The sequence below is a fragment of the Cryptomeria japonica genome, chromosome 10, assembly GCF_030272615.1.
Source record: "Cryptomeria japonica chromosome 10, Sugi_1.0, whole genome shotgun sequence".
Taxonomy (NCBI): domain Eukaryota; kingdom Viridiplantae; phylum Streptophyta; class Pinopsida; order Cupressales; family Cupressaceae; genus Cryptomeria; species Cryptomeria japonica.
Genome location: NC_081414.1, coordinates 843,890,186 through 843,902,477, shown reverse-complemented (window position 1 = coordinate 843,902,477; position 12,292 = coordinate 843,890,186). Strand labels below are relative to the sequence as shown.

At 36.2% G+C, this 12,292-nt stretch overlaps 1 protein-coding gene across 1 annotated transcript; it reads right to left on the bottom strand.

The window, feature by feature from the left end:
• Positions 1-9,932: 9,932 nt before the first annotated feature.
• LOC131054445 (U-box domain-containing protein 21) lies at positions 9,933-11,497 on the bottom strand. Its single transcript, XM_057988959.2, has one exon. The coding sequence runs from the start codon at positions 11,383-11,385 to the stop codon at positions 10,132-10,134; it is 1,254 nt and encodes a 417-aa protein (XP_057844942.2). The 5' UTR covers positions 11,386-11,497; the 3' UTR covers positions 9,933-10,131.
• Positions 11,498-12,292: the final 795 nt, after the last annotated feature.

Here is a 12,292-nt window from a genome sequence, read left to right as displayed (position 1 = left end):
GAAATGGTATTGCTCTAATGCAAGAGAACACATGCAAATGGATGACCCTTATTGATATGCAAAGGAGTATGACCTAGGTGAAACTTAACTTTGGTACTTGATAATGAACTTTGCAAAATGCAAACCTAGGATGAACCTAATGTTGGATATGCAATATGACACCTAAGTGAGGACCTAATAATGACATGCAAGGGGACACCTAAATGAGAACCTAATAAGGACATGCAAATGGACACCTAAATGAAATGGACTAAGTAGAATGCAAGAATGATGCTCTAAGCCCTAAGTATGGACAATGGAGGACCTAAATCTAAGTGACATGAATGTTGAGACAAGATTTTGAAAAATGTTTGAAAACCATGTTTGAAGGTGTTTTGAACGTTGTTGACTGAAATACTCTTGTGTTTAACCTTGTTTTGAATCAATTTGTCTTGTTTTTGAAATGAGACACAATTCAACTTTTGACAAGCAAAGAAGACAAGATATTTCAACTTAGACTCAAGACAATCATGCGCGTTCACACATTTCTTATGGTAGGAAAGGACAGTAGGTACTTGAGAGGTAGACTTATTATGAGATTCAAGGAGAATACATAGATGCTTGACCCCACGGGCTCCCCTCCACAGCACTCACTTCTTAGGGTAGCCAAGCATCAGTCCCCATGGAAATATCCCCATGGAGAACTTAGTATCTCTTCCAAGTATCCGAACTTGTCCTTCTCAAGCAACTAGAAGGATTTTTGGCCTCTAAATACAAGGTGTTTAGTAAGGATTTCTGTTAAGCGTTACTCCTTGGTGTCACACAAGCGTGATTGAGACATTAAGCCCACCAAGATACCAAACAAATGTAGTCGCGCAAGCACGATTTAGACTGTGAGGTCCTACTTAGATGTTGATATGAGAAAGAGTTCAAGGGTCATCACTTCCCAAGTAACTACAATTCCCACGTAACCCTTCCTTCAAAGCTTTCACTCATCAAGTATTTATTTATAGTGAGTTAGAATGCCAAAGTATTCTAGCCGTACTCACTTTGGGTCTTTCCCTTCTCACAACTGTCACTTGCTTACAAAAGCAAATGGTCGGGAAGGCAGGCCCTCCAAAGGTAACGCACAATCAAAACATGAGAATAGTATTGAAGATCTGGATTTTTGATCACCCTAAGAAGGATGAGAGCATACTCTCCTACTCCAATGTCAAAATCAACAATCAAAGCAAACATATGTTCATTCCATCCTATTTAGAAATCATACTGGGTGCCTAAATATGAATTACAAACACAAAGTTTAGTTGTAGTCCAAGGCAACTTGCAAAACCACCACATTAGAAGTTTGATATGTTTAGTCGTTGACTATCGAATCTGCATAAAATGTGTCAGTATTTTCATTTGTTGTCTTTGTCATGCATAATGCCAAGGTGCTGCACAAAGAATTAGTACCAAAGCAAATCCAAAAAGCAGAAACAGAATGCAAAAAAATTCAATTTGCAAGTAAAAAACATTGCTTTTTACCTCTGTTTCTGGCCTTACACAGGCGCAGAATGTCTCACACAGGCGTAGAATGATGCAACATAGGTGCAGAATGATGTAACACAGGTGCAGATCCCTTTGACATAGGCGTAGAAGTCTTTGACACAGGCGTAGAATGCTTGACACAGGCGCAGAACTCTCCTACACAGGTGCAGAAGTGCCCAGAAAGCCCTGCATTACCCTGTTTCTTGGGTTTTTGACCTACAAATCAACTCAAAAGGAACTCAAGACATGGTTAGATGGTTAGTTCATGTCGGGTTCACCAATTAATGTAGCTAGGAAATCGGAAATCATCAAAGCAATATAAACAATAGCCTAGTTCAATCACAAAAACTAAAATGCAATGATAACAATCCTAAAAACATTCAATGAAGACATGAAAACAAGACATCAATTCAAACGCAAACCATTGCAAACTTGAATGTCTCCTTCATGTGGCTCCATTGTCCTTCTTTCTCCTTCAAATAGCTTTGTTTGTGCATCTCAACTACTAGTGCATAAGCATGGTGTGAAAGCAAGTAGACAAGATGATAGCATAAGAATACTCGAAGCATGATTGATTTGACCAAGGGCTTTGATTGAAGAAATTCATCCAATTTATAGACAAATTGGAGAAAAGATCAGATTAGCATGAAAGTGATTCAAATAGAAATTCAAATCAGGAATAGCAAAATTATGACAAGTGTATGACAAATTGCTATGCAAGGATTTATGACAAGTTTTTAAAATAGAAATAAACATTTAGGAATTTAGGAGAAATTAGAATATTAGGTTAGAAATAATGACTTGGAAATTAAGAAATTGATGAAAATTAGGTAAATTAATTAATAATTTCTCATTCATTAATCAATTTACAAAAATAGGAGGAATTAATAAGACAATTAAATAAACATTTAATTGTGACAAGAAGACTTAGGATAAATAAATAAATCATTTATCCTAAAGAGAAAATGGAGAGAAAATGACAAACAAGGTTAAATGAATAAATCATGAAACCCTAGAAGATAAATTAGAAATGCAAGGACGATAATTAGGTCTTGATGTAAGATTGATTTGATGTCGATTCGATCATGATTTCTGATTTGATAAATGATTTGACTGATAAATGCGCCAACTGACGAGGAACAATGACTAATTGATCCAAATTGACATGATTGAGAAAAACAACGATCGATGACAAATCAATCGCAAAATGACAAGATTGAAAACAACAACGATTGATGACAAATCGATCGCAAAACGACAAGATTGAAAATGACAACGATCAATGACAAATTGATCGCAAAACGACAAGATTGATAAGAGGACAACGATCGATGACAAATCGATCACAAAATGACAAGATTGATAAGAGGACAACGATTGATGACAAATCGATCGCAAAACGACAAGATTGATAAGAGGACAACGATCGATGACAAATCGATCACAAAACGACAAGATTGATAAGAGGACAAAACCTTAATTAGGATTGATGATGTCCAAAATGATGACAAATGAGCACGCACATTGATGCGACAGAATAAGATTGACCAAAATCATGACTAAAGATTGTTGTCAATAAGACCAAATTCGAAAGCGAGACGAATGAATAATGCAGAAGACTGACTCAATGCTCGCAAATGATAAAGACCAAGTGCGAATCATAGGAGAAATGTTAATGCGACGCAAAAACCCTAAAATAAGGCAATGCGTCAATGTTAAAGTATGACTCCGCAAGTGTTGACCAGTTTTAGACATCTACAGCAATAACTTTCCCCCAGTCTAGATAGGCACTTTCATTCAACATAACTTGAATGTAAAAATACATCCAGTCTTCCTAATAGAAGGCATGAGAATTTCCCTTCAATTTGTTCAACAAAATAGCAATATCCCACACTTCTGTTATAAAATGTTCTTTGGTGAGTGGCCTCGGCAACCTAGAACCTCCTTTTTGGATATTTAGCAACCAGTTTCTAGCAATTATGCTTCTGTAGGTGCTCTTCTTCTCAGAGAAGAAAAACTATGATTACGAATGGTCTAGTCTTTGTACGAATTCTTATGGAGAATTCCCATGGCTACCATTACGATCTCCCTATCAATTTTCAACAACTAGTTCATACCTATTCATGCATTCTAAAACCAGCTCTAGGCATGATCCTGCAACAGGAAATGCAGCAACTTCAATCAGACCACTTCTTACGATTTTCTTCATCATGAGATTCTAAGCTGGATTCTTAGCTCTTTCTAGGAAGTCAGTGAGGTCTTCTTTCCCTAGTGAAGTGTCACCCATATGCGGTAGTGAGTTAATCAAACATGAAGTATGACCCAATTTTGGTAGAGTTGGCCTCATGATGGCCCCTCTCATACTTATCAAACAACTTTGAGAATAAAAGGAATTCCACTTTCACAGCAAAGGAAACAGACAACAGCTACCTTGTGGGAAAGAAAATACAGTAGGAGAAGAAATAATTGAAAATAACTTGATCCTGACAGCAAATTCCTAAAACCTTTTGAGTGCAGATACGATACCTTCGATCTCCTTCGCTTTCATAGCTACTGAGAAAATACTTGAAAGATTGCTAGTTTTTACAACAAAAATGAATAAAATCTCACCCAAATCCTTGCTAGCTGCACTAATTAAATAAGTTCGTGTGAATTGACACTTGATTTGATGGATATCCGACATGCATTTAATTTTGGGTCACTCCATTACATGTCACATGAATTATCATAATTACTTGTCATAATTGGAAAATGGAATCCCAAACTTCCCAGAATATTCCCTTTCCCGCTGTCATTTTTCCTCCATGATACACGCACCACTTTTGAATAAGGCCTCAGATTATGAATTTCAAACATTGAACCTTGAACCAAGAACCAAAATGTTGAAGGGTTCAAGTTCAATCTCTGAGAAGAAACATAGAACACAACACAAAACAGTCTTTACAACATAAAACAACAAAAGATAATGAACGAGCAAAGATAAGACTGATGCATAACTAGTTACTAACTTTCAACCTTGAACCAAAATATTCAAAGGTTCAAGTTCAACATGAACTTTCAACAATAGCGCTCGTCTTTTACCATGAAACAAAGCCACAAAGACAACTAACTTTAAAGCGGACATTGAACTTGAACTTTGAACTAAGACAAGGTTCAATGACTTAAGTTCAAAGGAAGGAAACACACAACTGAAAAGGAAAATAATAATTAAAGGACGACTTTTGAATTGAAAATCAAAACAAAAAAGGGGGAACTAACAAAAGACATTCTTCATTGCATTATAAATATTTGCATAAGGATTCAAGAAAACTTCATGAAGGTATCTGATTCAATCAATTGCAGACTAGATCTAGCATTTCCCTCAAAATGAAAGCATTCTATCTCAATTCAATTCCATTTCAATTATCAATTTAATTCAAGGTTAATTCCTAAACTGGGGTTCGACCGAATATAAACCCCCATCAAAAAAACCCATTTACTCTTTTTTGTGTAGAAGGAATTGGACAACGTAGATGAAAACAATCAAACTTAGATTTTAAAGGCATCAAAAGCATAGGAACCTACCAAATAAATTTGAGTTGAACCTATTTTACACAATTATTACATTAAAGGTGAGATGAAATCAATAGAATCAGCTCCTAAAGGATGAATGCTAATTGATTTTAGGTGGTCAATTTATTTGAGTTGAATTGAATTTTATAAAGATGGAAATTGAATACTCTAGATCTAGGGCTAAAGATGAAAAATTGATGTAAATGAACATGAACAGTTAGTTGCAGATTTAATATGAAGTTGTAACCATAATTTTGGAGTGAGAAAGATGAAGAAAATTTGCAAGTGGAATTTGAGCCTGAAAAAGTTGGACAATGGTGCTCCATGTGAACCTATCCTCAAAATGTTATAAACCTTGGTACATATGTGTTTGACGTTAACCTTTTCAAAACCAGAGTGCTTCTTAGAATCCACCCTAGACATTTCACCAAAAATTTGTCAGACATAGGTGTTCGAGGCAACCGTGTACTCTTCTTTTTGACCTACAAAAGTTGAATATGATTATCTTTTTCTACTCTACCTAATTCTGTATTTGTAGCTCAAGTAAACAAGTAGCTTGTAGTTACAAAAGAGAGAAATATTTTGGGTATAGGGATTTTCCTAGGTCAAACCCCAAGTTTAGAATTAACCCTTGAAATAAACTGAAATACTTAAATAAACACTAAATATATTATAACTTAGGTTTGTTGTAGGTCATTATAGGTTGATGATGCAATGCTTTTAAAATCTAATCACAAGTGTTGATGCAGTTATATGACATTACACATAAAAAAATATGAAAGTCCTGATCATGAATATACATGTGCATGATGATTAATATAATTTGATGCTCCATGGTGTCTAGATCTTGAAAAATAATTGGAGGGTATGGTGGCATGAAATGTTTCCTTGATTCTGTATAGATGCTTGATGACAAATTGCTTGATAACTCATGAAGTGTGAATGTGAAAATTAATGAGAAGAATACTCTTATACAGGGTTCTCAAGGTATTTCTCGGATTAGGATAACCTCCAACACTCAAATTTAGATATTGTGACCCAAAACCAACTGCTAAGAACATTCACTAACATATTCAAATTTGAGCCTAGTTTGGGGGGATAAGGGCACCCCAGGTGCCACTGTCTAAGACAAAGGAACCTTAGGAACCACTATCTAAGACAAAGGCACCTTAGGCACCACTGTCCACCGAAAAAAAGGTGAACATGTTGGAGATAGGATGCACATAGTCCAAGACAAAGGTTCAAGTCACAGTGTGAACATATGACACCAATTTTGAGGTGAAAGGTCAGAAATAGGCTTGTAATGACATGGAGGATAATTCTATGAAAGAAAGGACATTAAGTTATGCAAGATGCAACTCAACAAAGGAAAAGGAAGTCCTTGAAAAGAGAGAAGATAATTGAATGATTATCCTTGATCCCCAAGCATGGAGACAAAAATAAGAAAGACTCTTATGTTTGTAACTAAGTATCATTACACATGAAATTGTACCGCCATGAATGATAAAGAAACACTATAAGTTAATCTACCAATGACACATACTGAAGAGAATAATAATAGGGTAAGGGAGTGCTATTGCACTACTTTCTAATTTGGATAGAGAAAAAGAATGAGATCTAGTGTGATATGTATACAAGTTTTGTTACATAAATCTTGAACAAATACTTTAAAAGCTTTACAATTACCAATAGAATGAAAATAACTATGATGAAAGAGGCAATGCATGCTACAGTCTTTGTTCTTATAATTATTGATATATCTTACGAAAGGAAAGGTAATGCTTTTATCATATTTATGTTTCCAAAAAATTATTTTTGCTAGATTCTATTGATTGTTAATAAGGACAGGTCTTGTGCCTTGAGGGATAAAAGAACAAGGTTTTGGTAAGAGAATCGATAAAGGAGGGGGAAGATTTTTTTTATGATATTTAGTGAAATTTGTTGTTGAAGGGCCAAGGGGGTGAATAGATGAAGAAAGAATATCCTTTAAAGGAAAATTCTCATTCCTATCATTACTACTCATAACCACTTTATTAGAAGAAGTCAAATCATCTTCTAAAGCTTCATCTTTGCTTAATGTTATTTTAGGGGATAGATCATGAATAAAATGCATAACATCATCTCACCCTAAAATATTTTGATGATTAAGATAAGCTCTAGGAGAATAAGGAGGATCTAGAGTGATAGATGTACCATATTAACATGTTTACTTTGTCCGTCTTGCACCAAAGTATCTTTGTGAGAAGAGGATGGGTCCATGTTACTCTTCAATGTTGCATCTCTATTGGAGTGATCATTGATAGGAGTATTGATTCTTTCCTCATGAATAATAGATACTCTAGGAGAGGTATGATTAATTTAATTATTATCTCTAAGATTATCTAGGGTTTCTTTTGAAACATCTTTTAAATCTTTTATGAAATCTAGATATTCCATTAATTTCTTTAAAAATATCACCATACCGCAACATGAAATGTGTATGAAAGCATTGAGAAATGAATTGAATGTAGGAAAAGTGTTTGGAACTCTCATAATGCAATACATTAAAGGTGTATGAATGAATGCAAGTAACTTGAAATGAAAGATGCTAGTATTCAACAAATGATTTTGATAAAAATAACAAATGAGTAATGTAATCACATGTGAAATGGAAAACTAATCAAACTGTGAATTCCATTATGCAAAATTAGATCTAAAAACACCAAATCAGAAATATGCAGATGTTGAAAGTGTCAGGGTCACCAAAATGTAAGGTGCTGAAATAGGGATTCACTAGTTTAGCTATTGTAAATAAGGAATGAAACTATTTCATGCAGCATTTACATTAAAGGGGAGATGAAATCAATAGATTCACCTTCTAAAGGATGAATGATGGTTGATTTCAAGTGGTCCCTTTATTTGAGTTGAAGTGGATACTGTAAAGATGAAAATTGAATGCTAGATCTAGAGGTAAAGATGGAAAATTGACATAAATAAACATGAACAAGTAGTTACAAATTTTATATGAAGGTGTAAACACATATCTAGAGCAAGGAAGATGGACAGAACCAATAAATGGAATTTGAGCCCCAAAAAGTGGGACAATGGTACTTTAGGAAACCTTGCCCTTATAATGTCAGACACATATGAGATTAACCTTTTCTAAATCAAAGTGTTGCTTAGAATCTACCCAGAATGTTTCACCAAAAAATTGTCACATATAGGTGTGCGGGGAAACCACGTCCTTCGCTTTTTGTGCCTGCAAAAGCTAGACTTGGTTGTCTCTATCTACTCTACCTAGTTCTAGATTTACAAATTTGTAACAAGTAGCATGCACTTGCAAATAGAGAAAGATGTTGGGAATAGGGTTTTCCTATGTCAAACCCCAAGTTTAGAATCAACCCTTGCAATGAATTAAAATATTGAAGTAAATGTTGAATATTATACCTTAGATTTGTTGTAGGTGGTTGTAGGTTGATGATGCAATGCTCTTTGAATGTGATCACAAGTGTTGATACAAAAATATGACATAACATGACAACACATGAATGACCTAATCATTAACACACACTTGAATGATGATTAATGTAATTCGATGTTGCATGGTGTCTAGATCTTGAAGAATGCTCGGAGGATTAGGATATGGTGGGATGAAATGTTGCCTTGATGCTTTGTGGATGCTTGATGACAAATGCTTGATGACTCATGAAATGTGGATGCGAAAATGAATGAGAAGAATGCTCTTATATAGGGTTCTCAATGAAATTTTCTTGATTAGGTCAACCTCAAATGGTCAAATTGAGACATTGTGACCTAAAACCTAGTGTCAAGAAACATGCACTGGGATATTCAAGTTTGAGCCTAGTTTGGGGGGGAAAGGGAACCCCAAATGCCATTGTCAATGACAAAGGTGCCCCTGGTGTCATTGTCCACCCAAAACAAGGTGAACATGCAAGAGATAGGATGCACACAACCTAAGATAGAGGTTTAGACCACCATGTGAATAGATGGCACTAGTTTCAAGGGAAAAGACCGGAAATGATTACACTAAAGTAGGAACACAAAAAGTGGTGTAAATTGCACAAGGTTCCAATTTATGACATCACAGGTTGTTTTCATGACCATATTAAGCATGAAAAATTATTTGAAAATAAAAGAATTTTGCAAAAAAAATATATAGATATTTCTTAGTGTAGAAAGAAAAATAAGAAATGTGATAAATTAGTGGAGTAACAAGAAGGACCATATAGAGATGGTTACAAATCTAAATAAAACTTTGTAATTGTTTTCCAACAGATTGCTATCAAATATCAAAATTTTCAAACCTTTTGTTAAAACCCTCACTAGCAACATTTTCATGAATTTTGGTTTTGAAGTTTCTTCTATTTCGTCAGAACCGGACACAAGTAATTATGGAATCCACATACATCTATAACGTCTACTCCGGAATCATGCAGCTGGTGTTGATTCCCTGGTGTTGATTCCGAATTGCCGTATAAGAAAAGCCATATATTGATGTTGAATTAATGTCTTGGCGTATACGTTCATGTCAAGAATATATCCTACATAATGCAAACGACTACACTATTTTAAATAGTAAATCAATACTTATGATTAAGAAGTACTGTCTTATCAGGGGCATTATAACGGCTAATCCGAAATCAAAATCGTGCAGTTGGTGTGGAATCCAAATTGCCGTATAAGAAAAAACATATAGGTATTGATGTTTTTTTTTTTTTTCTGGTTATATTGAACAATGCTAAATAATACGTTCATGTCAGGGATATGATCCTAAATAATACAAATCGGTACATTTTTTTAAACAACAAATCAATACGTATGATCAAGAAGTACATTCTTGTCAGTTGCATAACTTGAAATATAGAGGTGTACATTTCTATAGATATTTGGTCTTTACTTTTCGCCTTTGTTTTCTCATACATTTTCGAACATCCTGGTTCTCATTAATCAGGATGAAAATTTTGCCGATAGATCAGTTAATAGTCTTCAAAAAAGCCACACAAAATTTCTACATATTTACATTAGATAGTTTCTCAATTTCTCGATGAGGATATTGCCAGGTTACTTAATTTAGAAGGAACGCTTGACATGATGCAGATGCAGTGTCTCTGAACATTCCCACTTATTTGTGTACTTGTTGAAAGCTTTGAGCAACTTGATTGATTTATCTCTGGTTTGCTCAGAGCAACCCACCTGCACTATCAACAACAACTTGTCAAAGGCCCCTGCATGCAACGCTTCCAGCACGGCTCCCTCATCCGAGGAATTCTGGCAAATATTCCACAAAACAGAGACTGCCGATTCGGTTGCTGAATCGGAGATTCTCAACATCTTCTTAGCAACGACCGGTAGAGTTAAAGCATGTGTAGACGCAGCCAATCGGCCCTCTGTGCAACAGCAAAGGATGTCCAGCGCCAACATTGCTTTTTCACAAATGCCTCGCTCTCCATCCACAAGAATCTCCACTACCAAAGGAACAGCCCCCGCCTCCACGAGCTTGCTCCTGTATCTTTTCCCCAGGGCAATGTTGTATATAATGGCCAGGCTTGATTTTTTTGCTATTGGGCATATGGGCTCTCTTAGTAGCTGCACCAACCCCTCTGCTAATCCTTCTCTTCTTCCTATCATGTCTCTGTATTTATCGTTGGAAACCATTTCCCGGAGAATCGAAACAGCACTGATCTTTGCCTCAGGATTGCCCTCTCGGAGAATCCACACAAGGCAAGCGATGGCGTTGGATAATGCAAGCGAATCCAGGGCCTGTGAAGTCAGGGGAAAAGTCAGAGTCAGAGCCACCAGGGCCTCTTCACAAATCTCGACAGACTGTTGCGAACGATATAAAGCCTGGGCGCTGTGCTCGGCAAAAAGGGATGCGAGAACAGAGGATGCATTTGAAGAGGCGATGCATTTTCTATTTCTGTCACTTTCCCTGCCCAGTCTGCCCAACTTGCGAATGGATTCCTTCTTGCCGGACGAAACCTCTGCCAGAATTGAATTGAGGTGGGCGAGATCGAGAGGTGCCCTGGGCGTAGGAATTCTGTCTACCCCTCGCCCACTGTTGGTCACACACCAATCCTGAATAATTCGACGGAGGGTATGATTTGGAATTGTGTCCTGAGTATGCAGAATCTGGTTTGTGACGGGACAGATATCGTTGCCGGCATCTAACCAGGTCTCAATGCTGTGGCGATCGTAAGTAATGCCGGTGCAGAGGGTCACAGGATCCTTCATTAAATCCAGCGAGATGGGGCATCTAAGATAGCTGGGTACTGTCACCTCAACACGCATTCCCTTCATTCTCTCTATACCCAATTCCAAATTCATTGTTTAAACTGTTTGTTTCGACCTGTGGGATAACTTTCAATCAAATTTACACGGTGCGCTCTCCCTGCCTCTGAGTCTCTGTATATATACCAAGGAGATAAAGGCTCGAGCGTGGAAAGTGTGAACAAACGGCATCGGCACAGTAGAAATTAAGGTGAATGCGTGGCACAGGAAATTCCCCGTTCAAAGAACCCCAATGAATGCTAGCGTAACGACTGGATCGTCGTTGATGAATATAGCAACGACATTGAACGTTGAATAATTGACTTGGACCCAAGACCAGGAATTCTGTTTGAATTTGACAGAATGAAATTGTGTGAGATACGGTTGCAGTCTAAAAGTAGACTGTCATACTTGTGCCCTACTATGATTTAACCGACAGGAAGCTCAAACATTGCCAATTAGCACCATTATCGCCCATGTTTTAATCCTCGTCACTTAATTTTTTAATTACTAGTTGTGCCGTACTATGATTTAACCGACAGGAATCTCAAACATTGCCAATTAGTTGCCAATTAGCACCATTATCGCCCATGTTTTAATCCTCGTCACTCAATTTTTTAATTATTAATTTTAAACAAACACAAAAATATAACTAAAAATCTATTAATAAATTTCATATGTATCAATAGCCGTCTACTTGATTTCGAGTAGTTAGAATTTGTAAATTTTAATTGGAGGAATTGTGCAACTTTATGGATACCCCTAACACACGACTACTAGGGCTGATGCATAACTATTAACAATTTTTCAGATGGTTGTAGTGCACGATTATTGAGGCATCTTAAAGTAGATATTGGGCAATACTTTAAAATGACCACCTTTTACCTTTTACATTGCATATGAAGACAACCAAAGTAAATCGTCGAAATCCAATGTACCATTTAAGATCTATAGATGGATGAAG

Coding starts and splice junctions, on each gene's coding strand:
- LOC131054445 (XM_057988959.2), bottom strand. CDS start 11,385: ATGAATTTGGAATTGGGTATAGAGAGAATGAAGGGAATGCGTGTTGAG.